Source organism: Canis lupus, chromosome 15 (genome assembly GCF_003254725.2).
Source record: "Canis lupus dingo isolate Sandy chromosome 15, ASM325472v2, whole genome shotgun sequence".
Classification (NCBI taxonomy): Eukaryota; Metazoa; Chordata; class Mammalia; order Carnivora; family Canidae; genus Canis; species Canis lupus.
In genome coordinates this window covers 3,105,705-3,125,488 of record NC_064257.1, presented here as the reverse complement: position 1 = coordinate 3,125,488, position 19,784 = coordinate 3,105,705, and the positions used below count along the sequence as shown (strand labels likewise).

Sequence of the window (19,784 nt, the reverse complement as noted above, 5' to 3'; positions counted from 1 at the left end):
ACACACTCCCACACACCAACATGGGGGGCAGGTCCTCGGGTTACTTGCTCTTACAGCAATGTCCTTTATTTGCAGCCATTATCACAGCTATAATTCTGTAATTAATTTTTTTTTAAATTCTGTAATTATTTAATCAGTGTGAACTTTCTGGATCACCACTGTATCCACTGAGTCTAGCAATGCACCAAGAACGTGTTAAGTTCTAAGGTATCTGCTGGCTGAATTTGTCAGAGACTGGTTTTGGCCTCAACCCCGGCATCTGAATGAAGTTCAGTATATAAGATAAATGAACCCTGTTGAGGTTAACTGGGGAAGTCTAGGGTAGATGGTTAAGGCCCAAAACAAGAGACCTGACAGATGTGACAGGAGAAATCATGCACATCCAGATATTGCTAACCAGGTTTACCTGTCACAAGGTAAGGGGACATATTAAAGACTGTATGTGCTAAATGCTATATTTTGGGTAATGGAAAATTTGTTCATTTTTGCATTAAAAACAATTAGAGAGTTCTAAAAAACTAGTAAATAATTATTTCGAGAGGAGGGGATAGGGATGGGAGTGAGATTTCTCAATGAACATCTTTTTTTTTTTTTTTTTCCAAGATTTATTCATTCATGAGAGACACACAAACAGAAAGAGAGGCAAAGACACAAGCAGAGGGAGAAGCAGGCTCCATGCAGGGAGCCTGACGCGGGGCTCGATCTCGGGTCTCCAGGCCCTAGGCTGAAGGCGGCGCTAAACCGCTGAGCCACCCGGGCTGCCCTTTTTTAAAAATATTTTATTTAGAGGTGCCTGGGTGGCTCAGTTGATTGGGCTTTGGCCCTCCACTCAGGTCATGATCTTAGGGTCCTGGGATGGAGCCCGTGCCAGGCTCCTTGCTGGGTGGGGAGTGTGCTTCACCTTCTGCCTCTGCCCCCGTCTCCCACTCATGATCTTTCTCTCAAATAAATAAAATCATTGGAAGAAAGAAAGATTTTTGGGAGCGAGAGAGCCACCTAGATGCCCCTCAGTGAATGTCTTTTTGTATTATTTTGATTTTTGAAGTATGTAAACTAGTGGAAAAAATTAAACTTTTTTTATTTTTATTTTTTTATTTTTTAAAAGATTTTTATTTATTTGTGATAGTCACAGAGAGAGAGAGAGAATGAGGCAGAGACACAGGCAGAGGGAGAAGCAGGCTCCATGCACCGGGAGCCCGACGTGGGATTCGATCCCGGGTCTCCAGGATCGCGCCCTGGGCCAAAGGCAGGCGCCAAACCGCTGCGCCACCCAGGGATCCCAAATTAAACTTTTTTTAAATTAAACTTTAAAAAAATGTTAGAAGAAAGAAAAAGGTAAAGCTATGGAATTCACACTGTTTAAAAAAGGACAACCAAGTTTGATAGTTCTTTACCCTCTCCTCCTACAGAGAGCTAACCAAGAATTGCTTTTAAAGGTCCAGGAGAGGGGGCTCCTGGTGGCTCAGCGGTTGAGCATCTGCCTTCAGCTCAGGTCGTGATCCCGGGGTCCTGGGATCGAGTCTCACATGGGGCTTACTGCAGGGAGCCTGCTTCTCCCTCTGCCTATGTCCCTGCCTTTCTCTCTGAGTCTCTCATGAATGAATAAATAAAATATTTAAAGGTCCAGGAGAAATGCTCCTTCTTCTATGATCCTCTCCCTCCCCGGCCCTCCCCTCTAAAGTACCATGCTACGCACCTCTTATGACCTTTAGATATTCTTCCCTAGACTGGCTATTTGTAGAGTATGAACAAAGCTCCCTGAAAACAAGAACAGCATCTCATTTTATCTCTGTATTCCCTCTAGCCTCTTACCTAGTAGATTCTGAACAAATAAAATACTACTTGAGTGGGGTTATGGCTTAATGGATACACCGTGTTTGGGGTGATGAAAAAGTGTTGGAAATAGAGGTGATGGTCACAAAGCACTATGGATGTAATTGATGCTGAACTGTAAACATAAAAATACTTAATTTTATGCTAAATGCATACCTACATATACTCAATATTGCTGGAAATCACACATCTCCAATAACCTGTCTTCCAGGAATATAAGAAGTGCTTAGTAAACATTTTCTAAATAATGAACGGACAGCATGATCATATGAAGAATGTGGAGTTTCAGAAAAAGCTATGATATTTTTGTTTTGTGTGTGTGTGTGTGTGTGTTAAGTAGGCTCCACACCCAGCATGGAGCCCAATGCACAGCTTGAACTCACGACCCTAAGATTAAGACCTAAGCTGAGGGGATCCCTGGGTGGTTCAGTGGTTTAGTGCCCGCCTTTGGCCCAGGGTGTGATCCTGGAGTCCCGGGATCAAGTCCCACATCAGGCTGTCTATATGGAGCCTGCTTCTCTCTCTGCCTGTGTATCTGCCTCTCTCTCTCACTGTCTCTCATTAATAAATAAATAAAATCTTAAAAAAAAAAAAAAGACCTAAGCTGAGATCAAGAGTAGGATGCTTAAACGAATGAGCCACCCAAGTGCCCCAAGGCTGTATGTTGACAACAGAGCCTACAGTGTATAAACTAGACATGGAATATACATTGCTTTAAGGACTAAAGAGACTCTTAGGGGCAGCCCTGGTGGCCTAGTGATTTAGCGCCGCTTTTGGCCCAGGGCCTGATCCTGGAGACCCGGGATCGAGTCCCACATCAGGCTCCCTGCACAGAGCCTGCTGCTCCATCTGTCTGTGTTTCTGCCTCTCTGTCTGTTGTAAATAAAAAAATCTTAAAAAATAAAAATAAAATAAAAAATTAAAAAAATAAAGAGACTCTTGGAAACTTTCTTTTTTTTTAATTTAACTTTCAATAAAAATATAGGCTCCTAACTTAATGTAAAGACAGCAGTGAGAGTAATTATCACACAGGAAGAACTCAACAAAATGTCAAAGTCTTTAGTTTTCAAGTGCCATGTCATGACCACGTTCTTCTCTCCTTCTCAGTGGAATTCCAAGAACTGGTGGTTGAGTTCACTTAATCTCGCTGGGGCTGGTCCTTTCCTGCCATTCACCCAAATCCAGAACTCCCGATTTGTGGCCCATAATACTTCAGTCATCTATAAAAGTATCTGGAAATGAGATAATTTTAGCCAGAGTCAGGGACATAAAACTTCTTTTTTAAAGGCTATAGGGAATTCAGGTATTCATTACCAAAAAGATCTTCACAAGTATTAAAAAGTAAAATCTGTGCTTCTTTCAAAAATAGAACTTTAAGGTTAAAAGAAAAAAAATTCCTTCCCCAAATTATCATTAACAGGCACATCAGCCAAACAAGGAGCTAACAAGCCCTGCTGTTTCCATGACAGAGAACATTAAAACTACACCACTGAAGGCAGAAAATGGTGGGCGCTTTCTGCAGAGCACTCCCAAGTCCAGACAGGGACAAAGACATAACCCTCCCTCCTAAACTGGGTCTCTACCTGTGCAAAGGCTACTGGACATGTCTCTTTAAACACTAGATTCCAGCTCTTTCTCATTCTGCCCTAGGGATCCTTTCTCTTTAAGCTCTTTCTCATGGTCTGAAGAAATACTCGGACTTTCTATGGTAGTGACAGCATCCGAGTCCAATCTTCTTCTCTTCTTTAGTCGGTGCAAGTGGGATTTGGATTTTATGTGTGCTAAGACAAAACAAAACAAAAACAACTCATTAGAACTTTCTAGAATCAATCCTAGAAGCATAAAAATTAACTATATAATCCTTTTTTTAAAAAAATAATAACAGGATCAACACATTCACTGGTATAGCTGCTTAGCATTTTTAAAAGAAGGATAAGTTACATGGCCAGCAAGCTACCATGCATTAAGTGTACCCTGCTGGGTGCTTTACATCACTAATCCTCACAGCAATCTTGCAGGACAGTATTATTCAGCTCATTTTTTTTTTCTTCAGCTCATTTTATACAGAAGGAAACTGAAGTTCACTGAGGACTTAGATTCTGTCCAAGTACACACAGTAGGTAAGTACTTTGGCTCATCTATAGCTCAAAAGAGACCAAATTTTCCAGAATCAGAGCTCCAGACTCCATTTTTGTAACAGAACAGAGCTGTTTCAGAGAGATTACCTTTCAACTCAGTCAGCTAAAAAGTTACAAACCCAAATCCTTGTCTATATTGCCAGACAGATGCTCTGTCCCACATCAAACCCAGAGCTGTCCTTTCCTCTTCTTCCCCGCTCACACAGGTGGCCCCTCCTGATCCAACATCCCCTATGCCTAGGCTAGATAAGCCATTTGAATGACTAACCCACAAGGTTCACATTCTTCAAGCACACAATGCTCCAGGCAGATAACAGGAAGCATTCTTCTCTGTTGATCCTTTTTGAGGGTCCACAGAATCAGTAAAGCTGAAAGGCCACTGTTGCCTAATAACGATTTCTGACCTCTCACCCCAAAGAGTGTTCCCACCCTCTGACCAACTCATATTAGCCTCTTTTTACTTATTCTTTTTCAAGGAAATTTTCTTTGGAAGCCTCTAAAGAGAGAGATGACTAGATTAAATGATCTTTGATATATATTTAAAAAAAACAAACATCATTTTAAGGGTTTCACAGCAAAAATAATTTTTAAAAAAGGAAGAGGTTAGAAGAAAAGTTTACTTGGGGGGAAAAAGTCAGCTTTATTCTCCAGCTAGAGCCTAAGGCAAAAAAAAAAAAGGGCTTCTGGCCTGGCTCTCCACGGCAGCAGGAGATGGGAGCAGGGACCTGACAGATGGCACTATAGAAGGGCTCACACAAGCTAAGCTCACAAAGGCTCACAAATGTTGTTTCTTTAAGGCTATCCCTGAAGGACATTCGACAAATCGAACCACTAAGTTTCCTTTAGAAAAAACAATCAGACACTCTCTTTCTCTTCCCCTTTCATCATTATAAACCAGTGACAATCGAGGCTTCTTCTGCCGTTAAGGCAAATCACAGCCATTCCCAGCCTCTGACAATGGAGTTCATTTTGCCAGTGTTACCAGTTAATAGAACTAATCATTCTATTGGTTGGTATGGGGAGAAAATTCTATTTCTAGGAGAATCTCATGAAAGGCAGTACTCTGAACAGAACGATTCCAGCTACTGGGTATCCTACAAGCCCTACTGTGCTCAAAAGGAGTAACCTTTTAAGAAGTCTCCAAATACAGCGTAAACTCAAGACTTGTAGGCCCTGGCCCTTTCTGGGCTTTGACCAGAGGACTACAAGAATCTGACAGGGGGGATCCCTGGGGGATGCTTCAGTGGTTTGACGCCTGCCTTCGGCCCAGGGTGTGGTCCTAGAGTGGTCCAGGATCGAGCCCCACATCGGGCTCCCTGCATGGAGCCTGCTTCTCCCTCTGCCTGCGCCTCTCTCTCTTTGTGTGTCTCTCATGGATAAATAAATAAAATCGAAAGAAAGAAAAGAAAAGAAAAGAAAAGAAAAGAAAAGAAAAGAAAAGAAAAGAAAGAGAAGGAAGGGAAGGGAAGGGAAGGGAAGGGAAGGGAAGGGAAGGGAAGGGAAGGGGAAGGGAAGGGAAGGGAAGGGAAGGGAAGGGAAGGGAAGGGAAAAAGAAAGAAAAGAAAAGAAAAGAAAAGAAAAAGAAAAGAAAAGAAAAGAAAAGAAAAGAAAAGAAAAGAAAAGAAAAGAAAAGAAAAGAAAGAAGGAAGGAAGGAAGGAAGGAAGGAAGGAAGGAAGAAAGAAAGAAAGAAAGAAAGAAAGAAAGAAAGAAAGAAAGAAAGAAAGAAAGAAAAAAGCTGACAGGGGAGTGCAGTGTGACTATGGCAGAGCAGACCCAGGCTCTAAAAGACAGAGAGCCTTAGGTCAGTGCCCATGCTGGTTGGTCAGGAGTACCTTTAAAGACATCACCCTCTGACCACTTTCTCTATATAAGTCTTGCTTTCACAGCTTCTCTCTCTCTTTTTAAAGATTTATTTATTTACTTGAAAGAGGGAGTGTGTGTACGTATGTGGGGGGTAGAGCAGGCAGAGGGAGAGAATTCCCAAGCAGACTTTCCTCTGAGTGCTGAGCTCAATACAAGGGGGTGGAGGTGGTGTGGGGTTTTGCTTGCTGGATCCCAAGACCCTGAGATCATAACCTGAACTGAAACCAAGAGTCGGATGCTTAACCAACTGAGCCACCCAGATGCTCCTGCTCTCACAGGTTCTCTTAATGCTTTTTATCACAACTTTAGCAATCACCACCATTTCAATATATTACATTAAAGATTACCAGAGACCCCACTTTCAAAGAATGTACTCAGGAGGAGTAATTGCACTTCCTCCTCCCCTCTCAGCTGTTTCTGCTTCTCTGGTCTCTTGGGTGAGTTGGCTAGTTTCCCTTACAATCCCACCTCACCTGCACTGAGTTCTAAACATGAGGGGCCAAGAAACTCCTATAAGGTAGGATCAGGAAAGTCAAAGGGGCTCTGGAAACTTAACTACAGACCTGTCAGTATAAAATATCTACTCTAGCTGAAATTGGAGGGCAGATGATCTTCCTTTGAGATTCAGAATATAAAGATAACTCTTCAAAATGGGAACGTTGCCATGAAATGTGAGTACTTAGGGGCTCTTGGAGGAATCTGGCCATCCCTTTACAAGTAAGCAGACTCCAGCATTTAACCTACCGAAGACCTTAAATTTCACAAAGTCACTGTGAGTCACCCTCACAAATGTCTCCGTGCCCCTCCCCAGATCCTACCTGCCCATTCACGGTCCCCAATGATGATTCGATCACAGAGGTCACACATGTGATGACTTCTCCTGTTCTCTGTTTCATTGCATGGCATCTTTACTGGAGCAGCTGCAGGCTGGTGGCCCTGAAAGAACAAGGAGGGGGAGGGGAGAGAAGCAATCAACTCAAAAGAGATTTGGATCTCATTCTCTGATATTAAGGGGAGTGGGATTTTCCCAAGATTCCTTTTTCTCATCCCTGTTCTGGTGGACTACGGACAGATTTTAGCAACAACCTTTCTAAATGTGAAAGCAGAAACACAGCCTCCAGGGATCTAAGGGCAGCCAGCTCTTCTGCTCTATTCCATGGAAAAGAAAGCTTGGTTCCCTGACATGCCAACAAAGGTGCCAGCTAAGGAAAACTCTCTGAAAGCCAGACAACACACAGCACTGTGATTAATAATCACCTGGATGAAACTTTGCACGATTTCAAGAGCAGGTTCAAGAACACACTCTTCCCACTTCGAGACATCAGACACTTCTAAGCCATATACTGGGGGGACTCTGGGACCAGGTCCTAATGATGACAAAGAGAAGTTGTGAGAGGTCAGCCTCAAAGACCCAATCCATTCTGCTCCCAGGAGTCCAAAATCCTCAACGGAAATATATGGGGCCAAAGAATAAACATTCTGATCATGCCATTCATTCTAACCAGAAACATGAACCAAACAACTACATACAATCCAAGAATGATCTAGAAGGTTCACTGATCTGTAGCAAACAAGTCTAGCTGTATAATCCAGAGACCTCCAGAGACAGGATCTTCCAGATCAGTCAAAAAAACAGAACAGAGTAACAGCTCTAGTGACTACTGCGTGCGCAACCATATGAAGACAGCATACCATAGGAGTAAATAAACTAACAGCTCTAAGTAAATGCCTATTCTAAGTTGCCTATGATCTTAACAGTGATACTGCTCTTCTGGCAAGAGAGTTCGCAGCTTTCTTTAGGAGCAGACACTAGTCTCAGGTTTGTATATATCCCTTCAGCAGCACGGCCCTCATGAAACTTGTTGATACCATACCCATGATCAGGGACTGGGAACAGAAGAGTATCAGTCAATGAGCCACTAAATCTGAGAACTTTTAGAAAGAAGCCATGAAATTAAACTAGTTGAGCCCCTTCTTTTAGGAACAAGATCTAGAGGAGTATTCAAGAAACATCTTTTGGTAAATACTTCTGAGTGGAGAGACGACTAGAGACAGCCTAGAATACAGCTACAGGCATTCTGTCCCCTGGATCCAACCCTGTTTTGTCTCTGTTGGTAGCCTCCCCTGTCTATGGACACACTAAATTGCCTTCCACAGCTAGGTCAAGTCAGTTGCCTAAAGGCAAAAAGCATCTCCCCATGGACAAAAACATCAAAGTCCTTAGGATGCCAACGGCTGGCAGGTGCTGGCCTTTTGATTGTGCCAACCACAAGTAAGATTTTTCATAAAATGGACTGGGCCGCACCTGCCACCACACGGAAAGGTGAGACCGGGAGGGTGCAGGCAGCATCCACAGCACACCTGGCCTTGGCTAAGCTCTGCACCTGTTTCCAGGCCACTCTATATTTTCCTTTCCCCTCTGAGTCCTTTGTTGGGCTTCTGTGCCCTGTCTAAGCACCTTTCAACAAGTTCTCGGCTCCCAGCTGCTATTTCTGGCTTGGGTCCAAGGCCAAGTTGGGGCGGGGAAGTCCCCCTGGCTTCTTGCCAGAACCATGTCCCAGCAGACTAGCCCTGGCCAATCACACACGGCTCCTGGTTTACAAGGCAGCTGTGCCTTTCACTCTAGCACCAGGACTGTGCCGGCATACACATGAATGAGGAATGGGCAGATGATGCACTGTGCCATCAATCCCTCCTGACTCAGAGATGGGGGAGTTATTGTGGCTTTACCACAGGAGGAAGTTTCAAATCATTACAAAAAACAGCTTTTGTTGCAGACTAATTGTTAGCCCTGGAGAGAAGAGAAGCTGCATTAGAAATCTATAGTGAATTTCAGTTGATGCAATTCAATTTTGATTTTAGCTGAAGTAGAGAATTCTCCTATTTGACAGGACATGCAGAGAAACCAGGGTGAGTAGAAAGAAGTATAAAGAGCCTCTTGGTGCCAGAACTACCCTGGAGAGGTCTGGCAGAGAGTGAGAGCAGGAGAGAGAAATGCAACAATCCGTGGTCACAACATGGATTGAGGTGTTTCTGTTCAGAGACCCTGAAGAGCAGACAGTGGAGGCCTCAGCTGTCCTGATCTATAACTGAAAGCAGAAGTCTAACAGCAAAAGGCAAACAGGAAGATTCAGAAACATATTTAAAGAGTGCCTATAAGATAAAGTTGGTGTTTCATTTAATCTCCTTTAAATTAATCTCCTTTTAGCTCATAACCAGAAAATTTCTTACCCAAGGCCCAATACCAATGCTGTCTAGCTGAAATTATAGCTACAGGAAACAAGAAGCATGCTATAGAATACATTGCGGGGGGCGGGGGGAGTGGGTAGGGGGACAGGCCTGCTTTCAATACTGCTTATTCAGCTGGCAGATATTTGGCAAGATTTTTAACGTCTTGAAGCCTCCGTTGCCTTATCTGCAAAAATGAAAGAATAGCACCTATCTCACAGGCTTAGTAATATATGTATGGCACCAAATTTACTGTCAAGGACACAGAACAGGGTCAAGTGAAGGAGAATTTCTTTCCCTGTTGCTTAAAAGTGCTGTTCAATTGAAGGCAAACCTGCAGCAACTCTAAAGCACCACATACCTAAATGTGAAGGCAACACTGAGAGAACTGGTGAAGGTTTGGCTTTTTATACTGCTCATGTATCCTAAGAACGATTTTCTTTCTTTAAGCTTTCTTTTGTTGTTAGAAATCTCTACACCCAACATGGGGCCCAAACTCACAACACTGAGATCAAGAGTCACATGCTCTTCTAACTGAGCCAGTCGGGTACCCCAGAACCACTTTAATTAGGAAAGCCTACCTACAGAAATCTGACTGCACTCAAGGTACAAAATTTGAAGCTAAAATCAACCTTGAACACCGACCCTACGACGATGTTGCTGTTATGTTCTTATGTGTTTGTAGCCAACACCCATGTGTTCAACTTCTCATTGGAAAGATTTCATTTGTTTTCTGACACATTACAAAAAAGCATGGTCATTTATGCAGTAGACCCTCTCCCAGATCAGGTCCTCAAAGCTCAGGACAGGTCCAGAAACTAAAGTTCCTTTTCGCGGTGAGTTGAGGACAATCTATACTCTACTGGAAACAAACCCAGGGGTAAGGAAAAACATGAGACTTACTGCTCAAAAACCGATTTTTAACCCATCGGTTTTGCTTCCGGGCATATCTCTTAGTCACTTGTTTCAAAGACTCGATACCTGAAAGACATAGTAGGTCTAGTAACCTCTAAGTTCTGACCCAGGCAAAATGCAAGCCCTCCCAGCCCAGGAAAAGAGAAAATCAGCCATAGCAGCACCCTGGAGTACACTTGGTAGACAAAAATCTCAATTCTGAGCTGAAGGCCACTTGGGACTCTTTGGCCTCAGCTCTTTCTCAGATCATACCAGTAGGTACTCTGCCACCCAAGGATGTCCAAGTCTAGGTAAGATGGAGGAATTCACACCTTTCTTTAGGAGCTGGTTACTAGTCTCTGGTGTGCATTTTCCCTCAGTGACCAGGTACTCGTGAAATTCCTTGAAGCCAATGGATTGGAAGATACCATGTTGATAGTCCTGGCTGGGAATAGGAGAGCATCAGCGATGAGCCACTGCATCTGAGAGCTAGCAGGGGCTTTAGAGAGGATCTAGCTAAGCCATTTCATCTCATAGATGAGAAACTGAGATCCAGAGCAACTACTGTCTCTCTAAATTCTTCCTCCACCCCCCACCCCAACAGTTCCCTGGTTAGTTCCCTTGAAAATGAACTCCTGGGAATGTCTGACATATTAGAAAAGTGCAACTGTAACAAGTACACCAGACCTCCTTGCAACAAGCCTTGCCAACGCCAAGGACAAAGGCTAATAAACAAGTAGGTCCAAAGCCAGTACTCTATTTATGGCCTTTGGGCCATATGCAAGGGAGGGAGAGTAGGTTGAAGAAACGGCCAAATCCTCACCTGTTTTCTGCAACTTTCTTCTGATTATAGCGTCGGTGAAAATCTCTTAGTTCATCCAAGAGCCCAGCAGCTAGCATGTCATCCACCCTCTTATCCAAGCGCTCATCTAGAACTTCAATCACATTAGCCCATCAACCATCTAGTCTGTCATAGGTGCCCACTAGACACTTACACAGTGAGTGAATGGACAGGCTGCCACAAAGAGGAGCATTTATTCAAATGGAAGAAGGCATTTAAAGTCCAAGGATTATAGAATAATTCATATTATATTTGTCATACTTAAGACCAAACTTCAATACAAAACAGCCAAAATGAAGCACATGTCTTATTACATAAAGAGAAAGCAACTACAATTATAGCAACTAAGAAGGACAAATATTTTATTATGGAACATATATTCATTGTTTACTTTAGAGGCAGCTGAGACCCCTGCTTTACCTTTATTTATTCCCATCATATTTGTTACTTTAACTTTGTGTTCTTTTACATTTAAGAACTGACAGATGACACCTTGGACAGGAATAAGAAACATTAATACAAAGCCACCCTAGGTATCTCTTGAACTACTGAGCCAAACAAAGGAGAAAAGCAGAGTCAGGGGTCATAATCATTCAGATGTGGTGGTCAAAAACTTTACTATGATCAAAGGTAGTGGTCAGCTTTATTATGAATCAGATTCCATTATTTTATGCTAAATTGCAATACATGTTTTTATTTACAGAAATTTCATTTAAAAAATTAACTTTTTCTATAAACTTGTACCTGAGATTAATTTAACAGTAATTTTTCACCATTTCAACCATATTCTACATTATCTGCCATTGCTACTTCTCAGCCTGCAGTAACAGTAACCTTTTTTCCTATCTTCCTAGAAAGTTTGTATTTATTAAGGACTCACCACGTGTAACGCACAACTGAGCACTTTGTATGTTCTAATTAATCTAATCCTCAATCCATATATATATATATTACTATTATTATCATTAATTCCATTTTATAGAAGAGAAAATTGGGGCACAGGAAGGTTAACTAATTTGTCTTAAGTGGGTCTCTGATTGCCCTCAAGAGAATGCTCATCATCCTTTCTCTGTGGCCTTACAGCACTTTTTGGCCCAGAATTTATCACAAAGTAGTATCTATCTTTGCTGCCCCACTAGACTGGGAGCTCCTAAAAAGCAGGCACTGTCTCATATTCATCTCTGAAATCCAAGGACTATGCAGCATATCTAGCACTTTATTAGAGATGCTTACTAAATGTTAGCTGGATGAAAAAGTTAGTACTATCACAGGGCATTACCATACTTTACAAAAAAAAAACCCAAAAAATATCATCAGGCTAGCTAATTAACCATCATATCCATTTCTGAGGCCTGCTGCTTCTAGAATAATCAGTGATACAGCCTCCATCTCATCAATCCAGGGAGGCAGACCTCCTTTCACAAAGCCTTCCTTCTCTTTCTCTTCAGACCTTCCCTGGATGGCAGTCTCTTACCCACCCTACCCATTTCATGTTATCCCACCCTTGGTATTTTATCCTAGTGCCAGGGCTACCCTTCTTCCCTTTCCAGACAGATACCTAGGGGAAGGGCACTGTGCCTTACTAAGTTAATGAAGAACAATAATTATAAAATTAATAGCTAACACTTGTTTAGTGCTTATTATGAGCCACTTGTGGTTCTGGGCATCTTATGCGTGTATATATACATATAATCACATATTATAACAAGCTCTATCTCAGATGGACTCTAAGGCATCAAAGGGCTTTTACCTGTCTGGTCAGCATGAAGCCAGAGGATGCAAAGATTAGGGAACTTCAGAGGGCCTCCGAGAGGACCACCACCTTCCTCCGCATGTTGACGATGAAGAAATTCACTATGAGAGATTCCTGTTTCTTCAAACACCTGCAAGCTCCTAAGCCATTTAAGGGGACAGCGGGGGGGAATACCCATAAAAACCATTAGAAAATATTCATTCTCAAATGAGACAAGGAGAAAGGTTATTTATTACAAACACCTCTTTCTCATTTTCACTGATAAGCCCCCAAAGCCATGAAGGCCTGGAGTCACTCCAATCCTATAGCTACCCAGAAAATAGTTCCAAAGAAAATTTTAGATAAAGTAAGACTAATACTATTCTTGTAAACATATATTAATTTTTCTGAACTCAGGTTCAGAAACAACAGGCTTCTTCTACACAAATAGAATGGGACACACTCACCTTCAGGTAAGCAATAAAAGAGCTTATTTGGAAGACTGTTACAAGCCAGCAAGTCCAGTCTTGCTGGAATGTCTTTCCCACAGTACAAAAGTATGTTGTATATCCAGCTCATCAACCTTTTTTTTTTTTTTTTTAACATAGGTCTAGAATTAATGAAGAGCACTTCTGACTGATTTGGTACTCTACTAGCACAAAGACCACTGAAGAAAGAACTCAGATACTTATTCTTCAGCCACCATCCACTCTGTCTGCCTCTATTAGATTATGCAGGTAATATAACTCTCATACCTACACTACACCACTCTGAGTGGTGGCAACTTATCAGCTTGAAAGTGATCTTTCCCTCCCTGACCCAATTCTACTTCCTGAATCCCTAACACGAGAGTAGAGACCCCCTGTTTCTGTACCAATGCTCACTCAAAGAGGACCTGTGAGGAAAAATTGTAATAGATAATCTCATTTATCTGGAGGTTAGAATATAGTCTCAAACTAAAAGAAAGATGAACAAAGTCCTCCAGTCCTCTCTAAAGAAGAGACTAGAGCTCTTGCTTAGAACCTATTGACTTGGGGTTCCTGGGTGGCTCAGCGGTTGATCATATGCCTTTGGTTGAGGGCGTGATCCAGATCCTGGATCCCAGGATCATGTCCCACATTGGGTTCCTTGCATCGAGCCTGCTTCTCCCTCTGCCTCTGTGTCTCTCATGAATAAACAGAATCTTAAAAAAAAAAAAAAAAAAAAAGAACCTATTGACTCTTACTAGGACACAATTCTTGGCTCTAGTTTAGAAATAGCAAAATGAGGAGAGGTGATAAAAAAGAACTCATTAATAAAAGGAGAAGATAATAAAGACCAAGCTCTAGAATCACATCATAAAACAATATAAAAATGAATGTTCATCATTAAGTTTCTGTTTTCTAAAAACTTTTGAAAGATCTCTATTAAAATGTTTTAAAATAAATGTTTAGATACTGAAGGTATAAACTTCATTTATCTAGAACATGCATTATCACCCGGGGTGATACTGCTCTCAAGGGGGCAAAAAAACTTAGATATTACAGTGGTATGACCCTCTGAGGGCAATCATACCCAAAGAAATATTATTCTTTAGTACTAAACTTCATGGAGAACAGGGAGGGAGGGAAGTACAATTAGGAAAAAATTTCTAAAAAGGCACTGGGTACATGTAGGGTGGTGGGGGATAATGAAAAAGGATTAAGAAACACTGATCTAAAACATTCATTTAAGTGGACTATTTCACAATCCCTATCAATACCAGGTGGTTCTATAATATTTAATCTGCATAATCAACCATCCTTCATTAGACCCTCTACTTTGCTAGATATGGTATCACTCCCAACACTGCAGAAAAATAAACCTAACACACAAGACTGCGATTTCAAAGCAACCTAAGAGGGATTGGCTCAGTGGTTGAGTGTCTGCCTTTGGCTCAAGGCATAATCCCCGAGTCCCGGGATTGAGTCCTGCATCAGGCTCCCCGCAGGAAGCCTGCTTCTCCCTCTGCCTGTGTCTCTGTGTCTCTCATGAATAAATAAATAAAATCTTAAAAAAAAAACACTAAGAAAACATGACCTTATGAGTTCATTCACCACCTCTTCAAGAAAACCTCCATATGTGAAGATGAGCAGGTCTACGAGACAGGTTCATAAAATCTACCTCCCACTGGGAAAGCTGCTGGGGCAGAACTCAGCATTACACCATCAATTATGAAACTCAAATCACAATGTAAACCAACTGCATGCCAGAAAAAATTTATATGAAAACTGTTATACAAGCAAAGATCAAATAGAAAATGAAGCACAATTACCTAGGCCCTAGGGAAAACTCTATTGTATTATACATTTTAAATTAACAACAAAGTTGGATGCAATTATTTATTGAGGGAGTTGGACTGAGGCAGTACCTCAGGGCCTCATGACCTGTGGGCTGGGAACACACCAATCTCCACTTCCTGCTATTACCAAACCCCTCTCATTACCCAGGTGCACTGAAGAACTGGCTCCCCAACTCCAGAGGGACTCGGCTCAGTAGGCCCAGGCTTTCTTACCTGGCTACTTTGCGCTTGTCATGCGGGTGCAGCTTGGCAGCCATTTCTGGGTCCACTTGGCTTAGGCGTTTGTGGAGTGCATGGCCATCCTCCTTTTCAAGCTCTACCTTCCGGTCAATCACTTTCTCAGTGCCCATCTCCTGGGGCTATTAAAAGAAGGTTTAGAAGTAAATTTAATTCAACGGTTCAACAAGCATTGCAACAGTATATATGCCAGGTGCTTTGCTGGGAGTTAGAAATACAGAACAGAGAGAAATCAGAAGGTCTTGCCATATAGTGAGAGACAGATCATAGAAAATTCCAATACACCGTGGTAGTGTTGTGAGACCACAGCACACAAAGGACTTACTGCTGAGCGAAGTACTCAGGTACCTGCTTCCTTGTCAGAAGTACAAACAGGAACCAGGGCTAACACATCTGTATGAACATATCTAGGAGCCCAGTCTTCTCAGTAAGTGACCAGAGTGGATCAGGATTGCCTGCACAATACAGTTTGCAAAGCCTCCCCCTAGGCAATAGCATCTCCATACGAAAGGTTAGTGTTGGGCATCTCACTGATGTACAGATTGTTACAGCCAGGAAATGCTGAGTCAGACTGATGTACTGTTAACTTACATGGAGATGCTAATTAATTCACAGAGGAGCATTTTTCCCACACACAGCCCCTGCCCTCAGGCCACCCTGCAGGAGCACACTTCACATATGGAGGTGGCATTTGCTTCAGAATATTAAGTAAGAAAATTACACTTGCTGAGTTTAAGAAATAGACAAGAGTCAACTTTCCTCCCACTAAAATTAGCTGGCAAGAAAGAGGACCCATTTCCTCAGTGACTTATAAAGGAACTAAACATACCTTAGTATTGACAAGAACTTTCCAGAGCAGAGACTCAATGTAGTAATTGGTTCCTCCCACGACAATAGGAATTTTGTCTCGGGCAAATATATCTTCAATGTGAATGTTAAGAAAGACATCACAATATTTAATATCAAGAAGAGCATCCTGACTCACTTGGGAAGGAGGATATTAGCAAGAAACCACACTCATTTATTCGTCTGGAGAACAGAGAAGAAAGGGTGGAAACCAAGATGAACTGATACCAGTCTTCACCCTCTCCCATGAGTTCCCAGAAGCATTTCCCATTAGTTCTGGAGGGACTTGCATAAACCAGATACAAACACATGATGGTAATTCCTTTCAGTTCTAGAAGTTTCTAGGCCTCGCTGCTACAATTCAAAGCTTGCTTGGTATTCCAAATCAGTTTAATGAGCACAAGCCCAAGGGCTCTCAGAGAAACAAGTGTCAGCTGCTCAGGAAGCCACCAAGGTGACATCCATTCTGTGACTGCCTTCTACAATAAAATACAAGCTGGTTTCCCTACACCACGGTTCCTAGACTCAGTCAGTCCCCACCATTACATAGTAATACTGCACATTTCAGCCCCACTTGAGACTCCACCAGTAAACTGGGAAGCACAGGTTCTGAAGACAAATAGATCTCAACTACCAGCTCCAACTCTGACAAGTTATTCAGCCTGAGCTTCAGTTTTCTCACCTGTAAAATTCTCTTGAAGTCTAAGGAGCATTAAATGTGATGAGGCATATAAATCCCCTACCATGATGCCCGAAATATTTGCTTTCAATTGAGTAAGCACTGAATTTACTTGAGCCACTATTGTTTTTATATCCCCACTACTTTAAATTCTTCTCTTTAGAATCTCTGTTGAACAGATAATTATCTGCTTTATGGAGGGCTTTGCTTCTGAGGATAATTGATAAAAAGAGACTTTCGACCTAGACAAAGACTGACTCATTTATACCTTTCTTCCCCTTGCCAGCCTGTCTGTGCACCCAGAGATAGATGACCTCTTTTCTATCAGAAGCCCACTAACCCCAGAGAGGCTGGGTGGGGTGGGAAGAAAGCTGTTACAAATCAAGGATCTTAAAGAAGAAACATTGTTTCTTTTGTTTTGTTTTGTTTTAAAAATTTTATTTATTTATTCATGAGAGACAGAGAAGACAGAGACATAGGCAGAGGAAGAAGCAGGCTCCATGCAAGGAGCCCAATGTGGGACTCCATCCCGGAACTCCAGTATCATGCCCTGGACCAAAGGCTCAACCTGGACTCAACTGCTGAGCCACCCAAGTATCCCTTTCTATTTGTTTTTTTAAAAAAGAAATACTGGGGTGTCTGGGTGGCTCAGTTGGTTGAGCATCTGCCTTCAGCTCAGGTCGTGATCCCTGGGTCCTGGGATTGGCCCCTTGTCAGGCTCCCTGCTCACTGGGGAGCCTGCTTCTCTCTCTCTCCCCCACACTTGTGCTCTCTCTGTCTCTCTCAAATAAATAAAATCTTTAAAAAAGAGAGAGAGGGACGCCTGGGTGGCTCAGCGGTTGAGCGTCTGCCTTTGGCTCAGGGCATGATCCCAGGATCTGGGATCAAGTCCCACATCAGGCTCCCTGCATGGAGCCTGCTTCTCCCTCTGCCTGTGTCTCTGCCTCTCTCTCTCTCTCATGAATAAATAAATAAATAAAATCTTTAAAAAAAATAAAAATAAAAAAATAAGAGAGAGAGAGAGAGGAAATACTATATTCCCCCTATTAAGTATAAGGAGCATACACAATTACAGTAATTATAATAAACATTCAAGTATATACTATGAGTGACAAAGGGAGAAGGACCAAAGAAAGTAAAAAGGGAAGGGGTAAATGGTGAGATGCCAAAGAGAGAGAGTGGAAAAGAGAGAAGGAGAATGGGATAGGAGATATTTGGTGGGAAAAGGTTTAACTTGTTTGCCCAAGCCATGAAACAACTGGACAAAATCCTTCTCTCTGGGCCTCAGTATCTAATACCTTACCTAGCCTGTCAAAACAAGGTTAATTGGATATTTCTTAAGGTACTTTCAGTTTTGACATTCTGATTTTAGATTCTTACCTAAGCTCAAAAATATCCGATCCTGTAAGTGATGATTAAGTCATTCCCTGCTGCCCTCTGAAAACTCCACTTTCTCTAAGTTCTTTCTGAATAACCAAACTGTCTTAAAGCAACAACATACATTCAGTGTTATGTTTTAATTTGTCAAGGGCATTCATATATATTATTTCATCTGATACAACTGTCTCGTATAGCAGGTAGGGCAAGAATTATCTACATTTTAATATCTGCCTATTTGATAGGCAAAAAAAATATGATCTCACTATTTTGATCTGCATGGCCTTAACAGCAAGGATAAAACCCTTTTCTCCATTTACCATCATTTCTATTTCTTCCTTTGTGAATTATTATTACTCAAGCCCTTTAAGAATTTTTCATATTGGGGATCCCTGGGTGGCGCAGCGGTTTGGCGCCTGCCTTTGGCCCAGGGCGCGATCCTGGAGACCCGGGATCGAATCCCACATCAGGCTCCCAGTGCATGGAGCCTGCTTCTCCCTCTGTCTGTGTCTCTGCCTCTCTCTCTCTCTCTCTCTGTGACTATCATAAATAAATAAAAAAAAAAATTAAAAAAAAAAAAAAGAATTTTTCATATTGATTCATATGAGTTCTTCATATATTAAGGATATGAACTATTCACTTTTCCTAGGTTACAAGTATTTTTCCTCTGGCTTATAGTCTGTTTTTTAATTTTGTTTATAGCAGGCTAATTTTTTAAAAATTATAAAATATTTAATATACACAAAAGAACATCCATACATTATGAAGCCTAATAATAAACACTCATGAACTCAAGGTAAGAAAAGGAATATTATTAATTCTTTTGAAGCTTCTTTTTTTTTAATTTTTTTTTTATTTATTTATGATAGTCACAGAGAGAGAGAGAGAGAGGCAGAGACATAGGCAGAGGGAGTAGCAGGCTCCATGCACCAGGAGCCTGATGTGGGATTCAATCCCAGGTCTCCAGGATCACGCCCTGGGCCAAAGGCAGGCACCAAACCGCTGTGCCACCCAGGGATCCCTCTTTTGAAGCTTCTTGTGTATTCATTCCCACTCCAACCCCCTACACTTCCCCTCTCTGCAGGGAAACCTGAGATTCGCTATCCTGAATTGTTTGGTTTTCTTGTTATCATTCCATTGCTTTTCTTTATGTTATTCCTTATGTATATATAACCCCCTAAAAAATACATTGGTTAGTTTTGCTTGCTTTTTAACTTTTATAATAAATGGTATGAGTGTATATGCATCCTTCTAGAATTTCTCATATTTTATAATGTTTCTGAAATTCTCCCACATTAATTGCTGCACGCAGCTACAATGTATTCACTTTCACTGCTGAAAAAGCACTTTTATGAACAAAGCAAATTTTACACATTCTTCTGTAAGTAAGAATCTAGGTGTTTGTTTTTGCCATTAAGAGCAATGCTGCTATGAATGAGATCTACCATCTATCTCCAGTTATACTCGTGGCAAGGTTACTCTAGGGTGGACACACATTCTTGCCAATACAAATTCTTAATTCGTACATACTCAAAGCTAGCTACTTTCCTTTAAAGAATCCTCTTTTTTTTTTTTTTAATTTATTTATGATAGTCACACACAGAGATAGAGAGGCAAAGACACAAGCAGAGGGAAAAGCAGGCTCCATGCACCGGGAGCCCGACGTGGGATTCGATCCCGGGTCTCCAGGATCATGCCCTGGGCCAAAGGCAGGAGCCAAACCGCTGCACCACCCAGGGATCCCTTCCTTTAAAAAAGGAGAAGGTGGTACCTGGGTGGTATAGTTGGTTGAGCA

At 41.8% G+C, this 19,784-nt stretch overlaps 1 protein-coding gene across 6 annotated transcripts in view; it reads right to left on the bottom strand.

Moving 5' to 3' along the window:
* Positions 1 to 2,772: 2,772 nt before the first annotated feature.
* The window catches only part of TRIT1 (tRNA isopentenyltransferase 1), a 57,821-nt gene continuing 40,809 nt past the window's right edge, over positions 2,773 to 19,784 (bottom strand). For 5 of the 6 annotated variants that reach the window (XM_025419800.3, XM_025419799.3, XM_025419801.3 and 2 more), the window contains 10 exons: positions 15,917 to 16,015; positions 15,064 to 15,209; positions 12,549 to 12,691; positions 10,781 to 10,892; positions 10,290 to 10,402; positions 9,967 to 10,044; positions 7,093 to 7,202; positions 6,654 to 6,771; positions 3,417 to 3,614; positions 2,773 to 3,065 (listed from right to left, as the gene is read on the bottom strand). In XM_025419800.3, the coding sequence (XP_025275585.1) occupies positions 3,445 to 3,614; positions 6,654 to 6,771; positions 7,093 to 7,202; positions 9,967 to 10,044; positions 10,290 to 10,402; positions 10,781 to 10,892; positions 12,549 to 12,691; positions 15,064 to 15,209; positions 15,917 to 16,015 (1,089 nt within the window). In that variant the 3' untranslated portion in view covers positions 2,773 to 3,065; positions 3,417 to 3,444. Of the gene's footprint in view, positions 3,066 to 3,416; positions 3,615 to 6,653; positions 6,772 to 7,092; positions 7,203 to 9,966; positions 10,045 to 10,289; positions 10,403 to 10,780; positions 10,893 to 12,548; positions 12,692 to 15,063; positions 15,210 to 15,916; positions 16,016 to 19,784 lie in introns of those variants that run through there. The other variant, XR_007402398.1, reaches the window with a different exon arrangement.